Consider the following 18030-nt stretch of genomic DNA (forward strand, 5'->3'; position numbering starts at 1 on the left):
TCCGGCGTACGTAGCGTTAAGCTGGAGCAGGCTCAGCAGCGACCGCCATTTTGTGCAGTCGCTGGGGAGGAAGGAGACGCTTAAAGGCAGCACTGCTGGGTTTAAGGGTAGCTAAACCTACCCAGCGTTTTAGTAATCCCGATTCTCTTGTGTTTTGCTCCCGTCTCCGACGAGAGAGGCGGCGACGGTGGCGTCTGCGACGGGAGATAGCGCGTCGGAGCGAGAGAGCGCCGCGCCTGCCGCCGCCCCAACAGCGGAGGCGCCGCCGCCATCGGTCGTCACCAGACCGGAGCCGCAGGCCCTCCCGAGCCCGGCCATCCGTGCCCCGCTCCCAGATCTCTATCCCTTTGGGACAATGCGCGGAGGCGGCTTTGGGGACCGAGACCGGGATCGTGACCGTGGAGGGTAAGGGGGGAGGGGGAGGAGGAGGAGGAGAAGAAAGGCCTTGGATGTACGTGGGGCGGGAGGAGGTGGTTTCCTGAGGAGACTGAAGCCTTCGGCCTAGCGGGAGCGTTGGAGGAAACTGCAGGGCTAGTCACCCTCTCCCCGAACCCGGGAGGCGAGCGGGACAATAATAGCAGTTTGGTGCGCTGGCCTGCGGGCGCGCCGGGGCCTCGGTCCCGCGGTCACTCGTGACCTGGCAGCAGGGGCGGCGGCTTGGCGACGCTCCAGCTCCTTTTTGTGGACGGCGGTCGTGGCGCGGCCTGGCTCCGAGGGGAACCAGAGGCCGGGCCGGCATGGCCGCCGCCAGCTCGAACCCGGGCCGCGCCTGGTTTCCCGGTTTCAGAGCCCGGCCGACGGGGCGAGCCACTGGATCGCTCTGGGCCTCGGCGGTCGCCCGGGAAACTGGGGGGCTCCTGCGGGAAGAGGGGGACGTCGCCTGATGCCGCCTGGGAAAGCGTTAACGCGAAATGGCTTCCCTGGTGTTCTCTAGCGCCTGAGATGGCTGTTGCTGGGCTGGGAACCTGGTTTGAAACTGGACACCGGGAGGCCGACTCTTAATTTTTAGGATATTTTTTAAATCCCCTTCAGTATCTTTTGTTTTCCACTTTGGAGGAAGCACGTTCAGATGTAAATGATCGTGTTTGGGAAGGGAGTTTTTTTTTGCCGGGGGTCGTTATTGTATTTTTAATTATTTTTCTTCTCGGTTTTTTTTTCCTCCCCCTCTGACTGGACTGCAGTATTAATTTTTCAGCCTAGCTATAAAATTCTTAATGTGACAGTGACACAATGCCAAGGATTCTGGAATGGAAGTTAACATGAGATCAGACCTGAAGTACTTCCAGAGACTGAGTTTCAAATCTTAATGTCGCTGAAATGAAAAAGATGCTTAAGAGATCCATGCACTGATTTGTACTGTAACTTTTTTAGTTAATAAAAATTATGTCTCTCTTTAGAGTAGTACGAATCCACTTCTTAATATATGCGTGACCTTGAGCAAGATCTTCAACCCAGCGTATTTCCTTCTCTGATAACTCTCTTTACTTTGCAGTGTTTTGTTACTCTGTCCCCACATTTTGTCTTTTGTAGCTCAGATACACAAGTACCAGATTTACTAGCCGCATGTACCTCAATTATCACTTAATTTACCAAATAAAAGATAATTATTTTGTTTGTACTTTGTTAGGAAGGAAAATACTTTTATCTTGGTGTTAAAAAAAGAAGGGCTAAAAATTAAACATTTGCTTGGAGTTTCATGATATAGCCAAGTGTAGAAGTGAATTTCAATACAACCGTTTAGGAAAAAGAATTATATCTAGTAAAGTTGAAAATGACCAAGTAATTCCTCTCCAAGCTTTAAACCCTACATTTTAGAGCCTAGAGAAACCCTTGCTCACGTGCCCAGGATGCATGCACAAAAATGTTTGTAACAGCATTGTTCCATGATAGCAAAATACTGTAAACAACCCAGATGTCTGGATAACTTGTAGGTTTTCATGCAATAGAATACAGTAGCTAAAATGAATAAACTTACATCAACATGGATCACTCATAAACATAATATTGGATCAAAAATCAAGTTGTGGCAGAAGGATAGCTTGTTTAGTATGTGTAAAAATATGGTAAAACTATAAAGAGCAGGGGAATGATTAGCAGAGTTCAAGGTAGTTGTTAATGGTGGAATAGTAAGCTTGAAATAGGCACATAGGGGCCACCACAGTAGTGTTAATGTTTCTTTACCATGGATGTTTGATTTAATATAATGTTGCGTATATGTTTTTAAGTGATAAACTATTTGAAAAGAAAAAACTTGAGTTTGGATAGTAATTCATGCTTCGCTTATCCCATATCGATGCTTCTGAGTATTAAGATGACATTTTTTTTTAAGCCTTAAAATTATTAATTTCAAACAATAGCATTCTTTTATGAGGTCTGAGCCCTGTTTTCACGAATTTTCCTTTATGATTCAGTATAAACATTTAATGAGCAGTTCAGTAGTGTACCCAGGTATTAGGTTATGTTCACATTAAAGGATGGCACAAACAGGCTCAATTCTACAAGGATAAAAGGTTCTTTTTCATTTTGAGGTCAACATTAATTATAAACATAAAAGACAGCTACTTTTTTTTCCTTCAAATTTTACCTTTAGTGTGAAATAGTACCTCTTGGATAAATAACGAGGGCAGTAGGGAGATGGGAAAATACCTTTTTTGTCATCCCTTAAAAAAAAATGGCTGTTGAGGATAAACTTTAAAAGGAACCTCTTTCAGAAGTTGTTTTCTCTTTCTAAAACATTAGTTTTAAAGTCAGATCTGGAAAATAGCATTGAAGTGGCAACTTCTAGGAAACACATAGGTTTGTATAAACCAGATTGATAGAATCTCTGAAAATTGGTGTTTTGTCATTTTTCTTTTCTTTGCATGACAGTGATAACATAGGCTTGGCTTTCTGTTTTATGATTACCTTATATAGAATTGTGCTGAGTGGAGGAGAAGGGGATTAACCAGGGTGGTGAGTGGTCTGGTAGCATTGAGCCTTAAGCCTGAGAGCATATTAGAGAGGTCTTTGATTTTTTTTTTTTTTTTTCCTCTGATATGTCATGCTGTTTTTTGTTTTGACTATTAATTTCTATTACTGGTTCAGCAGTAGTATAGTTAGAATCAGCCAGGTTCTGCCTGCTGAGTGCCAGTGGTTGCAAATAAAATTCTGTGTTTTTGTGTTTATTTAGAGAAGCATCTAGCTGGGTCTTTAAGAGTTTTAATGCTTTGAATTGCAGGGAAATTGAAGCTCATCCTTAACTTTTTTTCTTTTCAAATAATTTCATTTTATCACTTGAAGCTGAGTGGGTTAGACATGAACAGGGAAATGAGAGGCAGTGTAAGTACCTTACAAGGAGTGAGGAAATGGGATGAAAAAATACCGTATACTGTTTGTATACCAGACAACACCCCACACTTCACATAGGTTTGAAATATGGCAATGAAAGTCATTTTAATGTTAGGGTTCTAGGAAATGTAGCTTTTAATCTTGCATTTCAGGTTTGGCTACATTTGTGTTCTAGCTGAACTTGTGAAAGGTATATATAAAGTGAGAAGAAACTGATTTTAAGTGATCTGTTGAGTTTTTTATATCTTAACTAATAAAGGCTTAGTAATTTTTTTTTCTGTAGGTTAATAGCACCATGTGCCTGGGAACCAAGAAGAGAGGTACAAGATAAAGGTTATAAATCTTTGTTCTGGCTCTTGTTCTGTTAGCATAAACTACAGGTGAAAACCACCTTACCAGTCTTTTACCTTACTGGTCCTAGCAGATTCCTTAGATTAGCAGAGTAGGAGTGCTCCTCACAGGTCCAAAGGGGAAGGATCCAAGTTTGGGGAGACTTGAGTGATGTCTATTTTTATCTCTGCACAATCTTAACCTTAATTTAAGCATATGGGTCCTCCTTTACCCACCCTTTGGACAGTTTAGAGGTAAGCCAGTGCGCGTTCAATATTTTCAGCACCACGTAAAAAGAGTCGTTAGTACATAGTTTGTACTCAGTAACTATTTGTTGAATGAATGAGTACTGAGTGCTTGCTTTGCTTGGCACTGTTTCAAGTACTTTACACGTTAATTCATTCCATCCTCATAGTAATCTGTGAAATACGTGGTATTATTGCCACAGAGGAAATGAAGGCACAGAAGGTAAATAATTTGCATAAAATTGCACAGCAAGTAGCAGAGCCAGAATTCAAGCCAGTCATGTTCCAGATCACGGTCTTCATGGTGATCTATGTGTCTAAATACAGGGATTTTTCGTTTTTCATCTGTCATCATCTGTGTTCATAACTATCACTTGAAAAGGAAGTTGTTTTACAATTTCCGCACCTTCAAATAAAGAGTAATAAAATACTCTTTTTGGAGGGAGGCTGGTCACATCCTAGGAGTCCTGTCTTTTGAATGTTTTTATGATTCTTATGGTATATTGCTTTTAAAATCCTAATAAATCAAAAATGTTGATATTTCTGTAGATTTGGAGCAAGAGGTGGTGGTGGTCTTCCCCCGAAGAAATTTGGTAATCCTGGGGAGCGTTTACGTAAAAAGAAGTGGGATTTGAGTGAGCTCCCCAAATTTGAGAAGAATTTTTATGTGGAACACCCAGAAGTGGCGAGGCTGACTCCGGTAAGTTTTGTTTTTTGTTTTTAATGGTTTTTATGCACATTTACGAACCTAGTGGATAGATGGGCTAGAGTTTATTCATCCTACTGCTGGTAGGTGTTTTATTCTAGTGCAGTGGTGCTGTTCATGGCTCCTTATGAAGACTGCCGGTCCTCGTGAGAGGAACCAGTTTAAATATGCACCTAACGTAATACTTGGTCCTTGTTTGTTAACTGTGCTTCCCGACCTGTTTGTCATATATAATTTTAATTGGAGAAGTGAATTTACTATAGTGGCATTGTGTACTCCCGTTTGTATGTCTAACCCCTCATTATGATTGTTCCGGAGCCTACTCAGGGAATGGTTACTTGTTCAGAAGAAAATACAGTGGAACCTGGGCGTGCGGTCCATGTTTTCTCCCTCTTCCTAGTCATAACCTTGGGCCAAGTAACTTAGCCTTTCTGAGTATCTGTTTTTCTCATGTGGAAAAAGGAACTTCTATCATCTGCGTTACTGACAAAGTTGTGAGGGTTAAATTAAATTATATGAAAGCACTATATAAAGTTTTAAATAAATTTATTTTCCATTCTCATTTGTGAATTGGATAATGGTTGTCCAGCTAGGTTGAAGTGTAAACTTGTGTATTTTCGGAGTATTTGCTACCTCATTTTACTTCATTTTCTTTTACAGTATGAGGTTGATGAACTACGCCGAAAGAAAGAGATTACAGTGAGAGGGGGAGATGTTTGTCCTAAACCTGTGTTTGCTTTCCATCATGCCAACTTCCCACGTAAGTATTCTTTAATCCAGGATCTTAATTGTTGATTTTGGTTGAAAGGTAAACATGGTAGTAGGTTATTTAAAGGTTCTGACCCAGGCTCAGGATTTTGTTGAAAAGACAAGTAGAAACCCTTCACAACGGTAATACAGGTAGTCCCCAATCTACGCTGTATTCAGGTTATAATGAACTGCGTTTACAACTGTGTTTTTTCCTCATGGTTTGTGTATTTTTTTATGTACGGATGTATGAAAATATATCCGTAAGAAACCCTGGTGATGTAGTGGTTAAGTGCTTCGGCTGCTAACCAAAAGGTTGGCAGTTCAAATCTACCAGGTGCTCCTTGGAAACTCTGTGGGGCAGTTCTGCTCTGTCTTACAGGGTCGCTATGAGTCAGCAGCAGTGGGTTTGGTTTTGGTGGGTTTATATGTAACGTTTCCAACCCACAAAGACAAGATGTGATATAAAAAATACTGATATTAAAGACAATAATAAAACAAAAAGTATTCGACCTAACACCAGAACAGACTTGTGACAAGAGTTGTTGGAATGGAACCCTGTCATAAGTTGGGGACTACCCGTGTTATTTTTTTATTCAAAATTTGTTTAACACTAGAGGTAAATACCATACCTGTTGCATAAGAGTTCTTCGTTGTTAACAGGTTGTTTTTTTTTTTTTTTTTTTAGTGATAAATGTAGATAACATTTGCCATTTCAACAATTCTCACGTGTATAGTTCATTGACATTTATTTAAGTTCGTCATGTTCAACCATCACCGTTAACCGTTTTTTGACTTTTTCTGTCACCCTAACAAGCTCAGTGTCCCCTAAATGTTTTGGCTTCCTTACGCCTTCCCTCACTCCCGCCCCTGGTAAGCACTAGTAAACTTTGATCATAGGAGATTTTTTAATGCTCCCCTGTTCTCCAACTTAAACAGAACGTTTATTCGTTTTGGGCATTTCTCATCTTCCACTAGGGTTTTGCCTCTCTTTAAAAAACTGCAGAATGAGATTGCTTTCTAAGCTGGGTATCATTGAATTTGGCAAACAGTAAGTGACTACTGTGTTCCCATACTCTTAGCTGCTTTAGGCAGTGGTTTTGAATTTTTTGAGGGAGAGTAGATGACTGTGGTAGTGAGCTGGTGAGAAGATTGAGTAACTAAAGAAAAACTTCCTTGGAGAGATACAAAAGCTGGGTGAAATGCCTTCCGTGAGACTCGTTTTCAATGTGTGTTCGTTTATTTAAACCAGTAACGTGTTTATTCTGTCTTATAGAATACGTAATGGACGTGTTGATGGATCAGCACTTTACAGAGCCAACTCCGATTCAGTGCCAGGGGTTTCCTTTGGCTCTTAGTGGCCGGGACATGGTGGGCATTGCTCAGACCGGCTCTGGGAAAACTTTGGCAGTACGTACCACCTTATAGTCATTTATTTTGCTGTTCTGGTTGTCACATATATTCTCAATTCTTTGTAAAGTTGTAATATAGATAGTGTGTTGGTGATAATTTTGGCTTTTCTGGCTATCTGAAATGTGTGGAAGTATTTGATGTTCAAGTTTATGTTGCTCATATGTGTGGCAGTGATGAGTCCTGTTCCTTATTTTCCTATTCAGGCATTATGAATTACTGTGATAAGTTTAGAGAAGCTCTGGTGGCATAGTGGTTAAGAGTCAGCTACTCCTCGAAAATCCTCTGGGGCAGTTCCACTCTGTCCTGTAGGGTTGGTATGAGTTGGAATCAGCTTGACGGCTACAGGTTTGGTTTTTATGGAACCCTGGTGGCACAGTGGTTAAGAGCCATGGCTGATAACCAAAAGATTGGCAGTTCAGATCCACCAGGCGCTCCTTGGAAACCCTATGGAGCAGTTCTTCTCTGTTGTATGTGGTAGCTATGAATTGGAATCAACACTCGACAGTAACGGGTGATGAGTTAGATCTTTTAAGGTAATGACTTAGTTTTGGTATAATAACCATGTCGTTCTTGTTCCCCCCAGTATTTGCTGCCTGCAATTGTTCATATTAACCACCAGCCATACTTGGAAAGGGGAGATGGCCCAATCGTAAGTGTGTTTCAATTTGCTTATAATTCTAAGAATTAACTAAAATTTAATAATTACTGTGTTTTACATTAATTAATTCTAAACCCTACCCCATGACTACAAGTCATATTAATTCCCATCTTACTGATATGAAATCTTAGGTACAGTGCATTTATATGGCTTGCCCAGGTCACTACAGCTATTACCAGTAAATGGCTGAACTTGAATTGAGACTGAAGTCTGACTCTAATCACTGTGCATACTGTCTTTATATGTAGGTATTTACTGTGCACTAAATGAAGTGCAGTACCTAATTATTGGTTGTGCTTAGATACTCTCAGGGACTCAAAAGAGGTATGAGATAAGGTCTCTGCCCTATGGCTCTCAAAGGCCATTTGGGGATATGTGATTGTGATTAAATAATACTTTTGTAAACATGTGTAGGGGTAGCATGATTTTCTGATTTGGTAATTTTCCCTTAAGTGTGTTCTGTACAATTTCAGTAGTAGTCTCTCAACTTTCTGAAAGTGTACTTTTACTTGTTCTCTTTTTTAAATTGCTTTTGTACCTAGTGTATATTTATATGTACGGTATTATGGTATGTCTCGGTATTCATAAAAGGAAATAATAATTTTTTATTTATATGGCTGATATCTAATGGACTTGTACATCAAGCAAGATTCGCCGTACTTTATTAATATATATGATACCTATTTCAAAAATCCTTGATTTAGTAGTGTTCGGGCCAACTACTTGTCAGAGCGTATATAAGCCATCATCGTTTTCGCCTAGTCTGCCTAGCAAAGAGCTTAAGCTAGAAGTCAGAGAAGTGTCAGCTCAGCCATTTTCTTGTTCTTGTGTTTCTTGCTAATACCTAATCTATGGTTTTGTTGCAGGAAATTTTTAAAGCCACTTGTTTATTTTGTGAGAGTCATATCGTTTAAAACTAGATAATGCAATGTGTAAATCCACTTAAGTAGCATGCATAAACTAATAAATCATAACGTGTCAAAAGTAAACCAAGTAAGGATGCCCGTGTCATTGTACTTAACCTAATATTACTTACGTATTATGTAATCACAAAGAATACATATTCCCAGTCTGAATATGAGACCCGTAGGGCACTTAAGTAATAAATTACTTAAGTTCTAACATTTTCTTTCCACATTCCTTACGCGGCACCCCCTAGTCCCCCACATACTTTGGGGGACACATACTTTTTGAAAGTAGCACCTACCTTGGAATTACCAGATTAGACAATAGAGAAGGAATTACTTTTTTGTATTGTGCCTTTTTGTTTTATTTTACTTTTACTTGGGGTGAGTGTCTCAAGTGTTTGTTCTGTTTCAGTGTCTGGTTCTGGCTCCTACCAGAGAGCTTGCACAGCAAGTTCAGCAGGTGGCTGATGACTATGGCAAATGTTCTAGATTGAAGAGTACTTGCATTTATGGAGGTGCTCCTAAAGGCCCCCAGATTCGAGACTTGGAGAGAGGTAATGAAAGGATATTGTAGTATATCAATTTTTTAGTTTGATCTTGCTTTACCAATTTCTATGGATCAAATTGAAGAGGAAAATAGGGGGTTATTATGGGGAAAAAAAGAATGTTTCAGCAGTTTAGAAAGTCTTAGATATGGTTATAATGGCTATTTGCAGGAAGAAAGTTAGGGTTAGAGACTTAGTGAAGATTTGATGGCTGTACCTGAATTCTCCTTCCATCGTGCTTTTGCAGGTACTGTTGTTAAAACTATAGGGTTGCCATGAGTCAGAATTGACTTGACGGCAGTGGGTTTGGTTTTGTGGTGTTTGGTTGTTAAAACTTAGCTGCTGCTCCACTGTATTGAGTACAACCACCCAAGCTTATGCTTAGTTTGTTTTGCTGAGGCTTGGACAGTGTGTAAAGAACTCTTAGTTGACTAGCTTTTTGATTTTTTTTTTCCCCCTTTCTTTGCAGGTGTTGAGATCTGCATAGCCACTCCTGGACGCCTGATAGATTTCCTGGAGTCGGGAAAGACGAATCTTCGACGATGCACTTACCTTGTATTGGATGAGGCTGACAGAATGCTTGATATGGGCTTTGAACCCCAGATTCGTAAAATTGTTGACCAAATCAGGGTATGTAAAATTGATACTCCGTTACTTTGATGTTCCTTGCATGTGACAGTTGTGCAGCCTAAAAAAAGCATTTCCTTTCTTCCTGATAGCCTGATAGGCAGACCTTGATGTGGAGTGCAACCTGGCCAAAAGAAGTAAGACAGCTTGCTGAGGATTTCCTTCGTGATTACACCCAGATCAATGTGGGCAATCTGGAGCTGAGTGCCAACCACAACATCCTCCAGATTGTAGATGTGTGCATGGAAAGTGAAAAAGACCACAAGTATGAAAGATTTCACTGTATTTTGTAGATGCTGATAAACCTAGCCATATAATCCTTTGAAATTAAAGTATTAGCCAGTATTTTTTGAGGCCCAAAAACATACTAAAAGATTTGTTAACTTTCTAACAATCCACCCTTTATATCAGAAGTCAACAGAGCATTGTGGTTAAAGGCAAGGACTCGGTATCCTTGGATTCAAATCCTAGCTCTGCCAATTACAGGCTTTATAATTTTAGATATTTTGGAATTTTGATAGCAGCCCTGGTGGTGCAGTGGTTAAGAGGTTGGCTGCTCCTTGGAAACCCTATGGGACAGTTCTGCCGTGCCCTATAGGGTAGCTATAAGTCGGAATCGACTCAACAGCAACGGGTACCTCTTGATAGGAGGCCTGCTGCGCAGAGGTTAAGCACTTGGTTGCTAACCAGAAGGTCAGCAGTTTGAACCCACCACCTGCTTTGTGGGAGAAAGGTGGCAGTCTGCTTTCATAAAGATGCACAGCCTGGGAACCCTATGGGACAGTTCTACTCTGTCCTTAAGGGGTCACTGTGAGTCAGAGTCAGCGGCACTGGGTTGGTACCTCTTGGTGCCTCCGTTTCTTCATCTGTCAAATGGGGATAATCAGGCTTGCTGTGAGGATGGTATGAGTTGTTACTAAGAACGTAGAGCAGTGTCTGGATCGTAGTGCTGTATATATGTTTATTAAAATAAAGCAACGTGAAAAGAAAATGCTATAGCTTTGACAGGTTTATTTCCAGCATATCTTCCTTGTATAGAGAGGCGTTTTTTATACATATGTTAATATTGGTCTTGCTTTCAGATTGATCCAACTCATGGAGGAAATAATGGCCGAAAAGGAAAATAAGACAATTATATTTGTGGAGACAAAGAGACGCTGTGATGACCTCACTCGCAGGATGCGCAGAGATGGGTGAGTGTAGGACAAAGCTAATTTTAACTGACTTTGAATTTGATAGCTTAGTAGGAATTTTTTAATTAGTATTAGGAATTTTGTATATTTCGGTGATGCCTAACATGCAGCTTGCTCTTTAAGTGAACACACAAATCTGTTCATGTAGCCTAACAAAATTATATATGGTAGCATTCCTTTTTAAAGCTTAGGTTTTCCTAATTTTTAAGCTTTCTGAAACATCAGTCACTTTTCTCCTGACAGTTGGCCAGCTATGTGTATCCATGGAGATAAGAGTCAACCAGAAAGAGATTGGGTACTTAATGGTGAGTTTGAAACTAAGCATTTTCTGTGGATTTTTTTTTTTTTTTTTAAATGTCCATGTTGTATTCAGGAATTAGCAAACTTTCTTTATAACGGGCCAGATAGTAAATATTTCAGCATTGCGTTACACATGGTGGTCTCTGTTGCAGGCGTTCAGCTCTGCCGATGAAGCACAAAGGCAGCCGTAGACAATATGTAAAAGAATGGCTTTGCTGCGTTTCTGTAAAGCTGGATTTGCAGAAATTGTCTTTGCGCCATATTGGGCTCTTAGGCCATAGTTTGCCTCCCTCTTGCTTGAGTTGATTGAGAATTAAGCACTTTGGGCATGTCTTCATAGTCTTTAAGGTCTATGATGTCCTCTTTACATAAGGTTCCGTATACACGTTTTCACAACTTCCACCGTTTGGCCTTTATTTAGTAAGTGCTTGTGTTTAATAAAGGCTTCCCCACCCCCACCCATTCTCAGTATAGAAGCACCTACCTTCGTGGAATATTTGACCGTTACTGAAATGTTTAAAGGAAAAAGCCCCTCGATCATCAAGTCACGTTCTAGCACTTCTTCTAGCCCTTTTGTTTTTGTTCAGGACTAGTCCTACAGAAAGTCCATTGAGTGAAATGGAAGAGACTGTATGTAAGAAATGATAACGTATTTATCTTGAGAAAAGTACTGTTCCTCCCTTTGTTCCATATTGCTTAAACTTGCCTCCCCTCCCCCCACTTGTGGTTTTTAGTTGTTCCCTTTGGGAGATAACATCCTGTCACCATTTAAGAGAAAAAAAATTAGTTCATGTTAATTTTGTTTATGAATTGCCACTCAAATGTACTTCCTTATTAGTAGAGGTAGCTTTTTGTCTATTGTCTCTCTGCTAAAAGTGGGTGTAGCAAGAGTTTAAAGACATTACTAGTTTTCTTTTAAAAGGATTGTCCTTTTTTGAGACCACTACTTGAAATTTTAACATGATCAAGTGAAAAGGCCAGATAGTTCAAGATGCTTAAGTGGTTCTATTTGAAGACATGTCACTTAGTCTTGATCGGGTAACTTGGAGTTGATGGTAGCATTCTTCTTTTCCATTGCAGAGTTCCGTTCTGGAAAGGCTCCCATCCTCATTGCCACAGATGTAGCCTCCCGAGGGCTAGGTTTGTACAGATAGGTGTCTCTGTTAATGGTATATGTATCTTTTGGTTTAAAGATTTGTTTGTCATTTCAAATTAGAGTTGGATATATGTGTTTTTAGATAAATGCTTACAAGAGAACAATACAAAGCGTGATTTTTTTTCCCCCACGATTTTTTTTTTTAACCTTGATTTTTTTCCACCCTTTTTTTAATTTTCAAAGTCTCTTCCTGCTCCTAACAAACAGGCTTTGGTCTGCAGCAAGGCCTAGGCATGACTGTTCAAACAGAGGGAGAGGAGACATTCAGTTGAACAGCGCAACTTCCTGGCTTCCTTCTGTTTCCGGGCTGGATAGAATGAGTCTGGTTGAAGTTAGCCATTGTGAGCTAGTTTCTTCAGTTACTACTATGCCAGGCATACATGGAGGTCCGGTACCATGGATGCTAACTGAATATGTTCTTAGAATTTACTTAGTCTGTACCATGATACCATTCAGCAGTTAGATCTACATTGCCCAATTGCATTTCCTGAAGTACAGTTGTCACAGGCACTCAGTAATCTGTTCCCACCCATACTCGTATCTTCGATGTGTGGACTTCCAATTAAGAACTTAATTTGAAGATGATGATCTTCTGGACTTTTCCACCTACTATAAATGAAGATGTATACAGATATCTTAACATACTTTATTTAGCCTATTCTGAGCTAAACAAGGCTAAATGAAAACTTTTATATTTAAAATTGCTTTTATCACAAGGAAATTTTTAAATTATTGACAGGCATTTAATTTCTTGCCCAGTGAGGTGAGAAATACTGTATTGCCTTATAATATTTAACATAAAAGGGACAAGTATCTAAACTGGAATTACAAGAGTGAAGAAGCCTTCTTATGCATTGCACTCATCATTCCCTCCTTCAGAGGTGGCAACCTGCAGCCATGACTGAAAATTGTCTCTGCTCTCTGAGGTCATGTCTGGATCTGTGCAGTTAGAACTTGGGCCTGTTGGGAGAAGAGGCTGAGGCCTGAAAGCAGTTGACATAAAAGCTTTCAGTAATGGTGGTTTTAAACAGGCTTGCTATGTGCTGGTAGCTTCTTTGTGCATCTTGCCTAGACAATTAAAATATATTTACTCCATGTCCCCCTGCATTCGTAAACCAAATCAATTGGCTACCATTAGAATATCTTAGACTCTTCATCCAACCCCCACTCATCCAAATGAGGGGAGAGGGAAGGTACCTGAGTCTGTTTCTTGTTACTCAACATTAGTGCTTGTTTTGGGCCCCTTTGTTTGCTGCCTTGTAAAAATCAGAAGGAGGGGGAAAACCCACAAAAATGGCAGAATTCTGACCAAGGTCCTACAAGATACTGGAAAGTGAAGGCTTCTACCTCATAGACAGGGGTGCAATTTTTAGCTGAGTCACCAGGCCTTTTTTCACTTCCTGTCAAGCGATGGCCTCTTAAGTGTTCCCTTCAGGTAAGTTCTCTGATTCCCATAATTTTATTACAATCACTCTCAGGAAACCACTATTCCGTTTCCACTGAGATATTTTTCCTTTTTTTTTTTTTTTTTTTTGTTTAAATTACAAGCTGTTAAACTAAAAGTACTGAATTTATTTTTTTTTTTGTTTTGTTTTTTAACAGAAGCTTTGATATCAGCTGCAGATCACTCAGTACATGGCCGAGGCAAACCTACATTGGCCCGAAGCAGCTCTAGATGAGCCTGTCGGCTAGTTTTAGTCTTCCCTCTCAATTAGCAATTGGAGATTCAGGCCATGTCTAGGGCTTTTTGATGTCAGACAAAAAGTTATCCCAGGCAGCTGGCCACAGCGTTAACTTTTCAGATTCTTACCCCACTACAGCATCTTCTCTAAAGGCAACAAGATAAAATTGTGGCAGTGCACAAATAACATCAGGGCAAGCTAGACTGGAGAAAACCAGACTCTGCGCTTGCTCTTATGTGCCCTCAGCCCACCTATGTGTGCACACAGGACGCCTTTCTAGTATGAAGAACGTGCACCCTGCTTGCTCCCTGTTGAGCCCCTCCAGAAATACCCCCCAGTAGTACCCGAACTGTTGACTCCAGTCCCCAGTGCTTTCTGCTAGGAAAGCACGCTTCTGTGTATCCAGTATAGTAAGTCAGCTTGCTCTGCTGCTGATGGTCATACACAATGGGATTGACTGAGGAGCACTGTCCTAGCTCTGAAGATGCGGCCTTGGGGCATAACTCCCCCTTCCCAACCCCCCATTGTACATCCGTCCTTGCTCTATAAGTTTTTTTCTTTGTTGCATCAACGACCCTAGCCGGAGACTCACGCTGCCCCCTGTGATAACTGCCTTCTCGTCTTTCTGGTGTGGTTCAGGACTTTAGGGGTCAGTAAAGACTGAGGAGCCTTTATTGTAATAAGAAACAGACATGATGCCCCTTTCTACACAGGCCCTTTAACAAGAGCTGAATTTTTTTTTTTCCCCAATCATCTCCCCTTTCCCCTGAAATTAATCCAGTCTGGGCAATAGATGCAGTCTGACCCTTTGGATGTAACTTACATTTTTTTATTAATCATTTTTTTCTACAATCACCCCAATTATCCTTGGGGGAGGCGTTGGAGGACCTGAAATTTTTACCCGAACCCAGGTTCTCCGGCGCTTGGCAACCAAATGGGGCTACAGAGAAGCATCTAAGCCAGTTCACAGAGCGAGCGTGTGTGGGGACTTCTCACTGCCACGGACCCTTGATGCATGCTCCCCGCGCTCCAGTGGTCCCGTGTCAGAAGGCGGAGTTTTCGAAAGGAGGCCGCCAAAAATAAAAGGCAAAGAGACGGGATCGGCTGCAGCGGTTTCCCAAAGGAGGAGGGAGTGTGCATCGGTCTGGTAACAAACAGAGAATGTTTTTTAATTATTTATATCACAAAAATCTGTGTTTTATCTAGGATATTTTCTGAATATTCTTTGTAAAATGCAGATTTTTTCCACAAAACATTAGGATTCTTTGTTATATTCTTAAATTTATTTGTTTAAGTAGGTAAAAATACATATTTAGCTGAAAGCATTACACTAACATTTACATATTTTAAGTGTTAGGAGGCTATTTAATTCCCAGCAGTGGACAGAATATTAAACTCGTGTCTCAAGGTTTCATGGTTCTCCCACACTCTGGCTGTTTTAACTTCCCAGGTCACGTAGACAATGTTTGATAATTGAAGCAAGCACTGAGTTGAAATAACCTTGAGTTAAGCAGAAACCTCATTTGGCAGAAGCTGGGCTTGTACAGTGAAATTTTAGTGTAATGTGCATTTATGGTAACAGAGGGGAAAGGCAGTCTGGATGTTGCAGCACAGGAAAGTAGGTGTGTGCTTATCTTTGGCTCTGATCAGAGTTTTTGAAAACATAGCAAGAATTAAATGTTTTAGTCTTCTTGAAAATGTAGTAATAAAGCATATGAAGCTTTTTTCGTTTTGCTCTGTGATTGGTTTAAAGGTAAGTTTGTCATGTTACTGATATTTTGCCAGGCTTCTCCCAACAGAGTAGAAGTGATTTGGCCTTGTAACTTTACAGTGGTACCCCTTCCTTTGACATTCCAGTTTTGAAAAGGTTAGAACCTGGAATTTGCCATTCTGAAGACCAGTCTTCGTACAACTCCTGTCAGCACATTGGTTATAGCACAGAAGAGGCAGGAGTTTGGATGGTTGGGTGGGATTCCTGTAGGATTTTACAGCCGATAAAGATGCCATTCCCTGTCCATGTCCCCAGAATCACTAATCCTCTTGTACTCTGTTGGGATGAGTCTTTTTTTGTTTCTGTTCAGAGTGGCTACTAACTTAATCTTCTTTCCTCTTGCTGTCATCTGCATTCGTGCTTCCCACCTGTCGTTGGCATGTCCTTTCTCTTCTCTCCCTGCCACATCAACCAACACACTGACTCGTCGTTGGCTTTGAAGATGTGGAAGATGTCAAGTTTGTGATCAACTATGACTATCCAAACAGCTCAGAAGATTATGTGCACCGTATTGGCCGAACGGCCCGTAGCACCAACAAGGGTACCGCCTACACCTTCTTCACCCCAGGGAACCTAAAGCAGGCCAGAGAGCTGATCAAGGTGCTGGAAGAGGCAAATCAGGCTATCAATCCCAAACTGATGCAACTGGTAGACCACAGAGGAGGCGGCGGAGGCGGGGGTAAGGGTAAGTCCTGGAGTTTTCCAGGTACTGCTGAGGTATCTCTTTGTTCATCGTGCTGTAACCTCTCTTAAAAAAGAAAATGTGAGGTTCGGGGGCTTGTAATATTGCCTTAACTTATGCGGTATAGCATTTCTGTAGATAATATAAAAGTGACCTTTGAGTACATGGTATATGTTCAAAATTAAGCTGAATTGTAGTTGCTCTTTTGTCCTCAGAAGGCTTAGTCAAGTTTTCAGTTTTTCATATGGAGAGAGCAGTAACTGCACCATTTTATGGTAGTAGAACCTGGGGCATGGCAGTTGATCTGAAAACTGCACAGTTACGACATGTATTTGGATCTGGAGGTCCTGGTTTGGTAGTGGGTCCCCACCCCACCGCCCCCCCCCCCCCCCCCCGCCAACTTGCACGTTAATGCTGCATATCAGAATCACCAGAGAGATTGTAAAAATAGGATTTAGTGAGTTTAGAATGGAGCTAGCAGCTTGTATTTTTTTTTTCTAAAGCTTGTGAGAGGATTCTGATGGAGCTAGGCCCCTAAAGCAGCATTTAGAACCTCTGTGTGCTAGTAGGGAACTTATTCGTGGTGGTGTGTGTGAACTTGGCTGCTTGTCTTTATTTCTAACTAGAGTAAGTCATCTAAACCCCTTTACCATCCTAAATTTCTAAGATAGTGGGTTTTTTTTTTTTTTTTTTTTTCCGCTATTCTCAGGTTAAAGTAAGGTCCTAAAAGGGTGAGAAAAGGTAAGTCTTGAGCATTTGAATGTGTATTCTTGAACGTTTAACCACCCTTAGATATACCCAGTTAAAGAACCAAATTATGGGTTTATGTTTACAGCACTGATTTGGAGGTTGGCTTGGCTAAAGATCAGGAAAGAATGCTGATTACTTTTATACTCATTGGAGTTTTTACATGCATGTATGGTTGAATCATGGATTTGGCACTAAAAATTGCATGTATTTTCCCATCAGGAGGTCGTTCTCGATACCGGACCACTTCTTCAGCCAATAATCCCAATCTGATGTATCAGGATGAGTGTGACCGGAGGCTTCGAGGAGTCAAGGATGGTGGCCGGAGAGACTCTGCAAGCTATCGGGATCGGAGTGAGACCGATAGAGCTGGTTATGCGAACGGCAGTGGCTACGGAAGTCCAAATTCTGCCTTTGGAGCACAAGCAAGCCAATATACCTATGGTCAAGGCACCTATGGGGCAGCTGCTTATGGCACCAGTGGCTATACAGCCCAAGAATATGCTGCTGGCACTTACGGGGCTAGCACCACCACCACAACTGGGAGAAGTTCACAGAGCTCTAGCCAGCAGTTTAGTGGGATAGGCCGGTCTGGGCAGCAGCCACAGCCACTGATGTCGCAACAGTTTGCACAGCCTCCGGGAGCCACCAATATGATAGGTTACATGGGGCAGACTGCCTACCAGTACCCCCCTCCTCCTCCTCCCCCTCCTCCTTCACGTAAATGAAACCACTCAAGTGGTAGTGACTTGTGCAGACTTACTACATTTAGAGGAACGCTGTCTTTCCTTCCCCCCCCCCCTTTTTCTTTCTCTTTTTTATTTTTCCCCATCCATTGTGATTGTCGTTCATGCAGATTAGTTAGAATTCACTGCCAGGTTTCCTCTGCCTGCCAAAATGATCCAGTCTGTGATAACAGGTTTTGTAAAAGATATATACATATATATGTATATATATGTGTGTGTATATATATATATATATGTATCTGACTGG

General features: G+C 41.1%; 1 protein-coding gene across 2 annotated transcripts; it reads left to right on the forward strand.

Annotated features, from left to right (window-relative positions):
* The first annotated feature begins 297 nt into the window (after positions 1 to 297).
* Positions 298 to 17808, forward strand: DDX17 (DEAD-box helicase 17). Of its 2 annotated transcripts, none has more exons than XM_064283537.1 (13): positions 298 to 405; positions 4452 to 4602; positions 5269 to 5368; positions 6632 to 6765; positions 7352 to 7417; positions 8747 to 8888; positions 9349 to 9509; positions 9599 to 9771; positions 10589 to 10699; positions 10943 to 11004; positions 12080 to 12139; positions 16051 to 16293; positions 17260 to 17808. In XM_064283537.1, the coding sequence occupies exons 1-13, from the start codon at positions 356 to 358 to the stop codon at positions 17763 to 17765; spliced, it is 1959 nt and encodes a 652-aa protein (XP_064139607.1). In that variant the 5' UTR covers positions 298 to 355; the 3' UTR covers positions 17766 to 17808. The 2 variants fall into 2 exon arrangements, with proteins under 2 accessions (XP_064139607.1, XP_064139608.1); XM_064283538.1 differs by having other exon boundaries at positions 16051 to 16287.
* Positions 17809 to 18030: the final 222 nt, after the last annotated feature.

The sequence above is a fragment of the Loxodonta africana genome, chromosome 4 (genome assembly GCF_030014295.1).
Source record: "Loxodonta africana isolate mLoxAfr1 chromosome 4, mLoxAfr1.hap2, whole genome shotgun sequence".
NCBI lineage: Eukaryota > Metazoa > Chordata > Mammalia > Proboscidea > Elephantidae > Loxodonta > Loxodonta africana.

Excerpts from the sequence above, each read along its gene's own strand:
- DDX17 (XM_064283537.1), top strand. The coding sequence starts at position 356 with ATGCGCGGAGGCGGCTTTGGGGACCGAGACCGGGATCGTGACCGTGGA. Across the intron at positions 7,418-8,746 it reads AAAGGGGAGATGGCCCAATC|TGTCTGGTTCTGGCTCCTAC; the intron begins GTAAGTGTGTTT and ends GTTCTGTTTCAG. Across the intron at positions 12,140-16,050 it reads TGTAGCCTCCCGAGGGCTAG|ATGTGGAAGATGTCAAGTTT; the intron begins GTTTGTACAGAT and ends TTGGCTTTGAAG.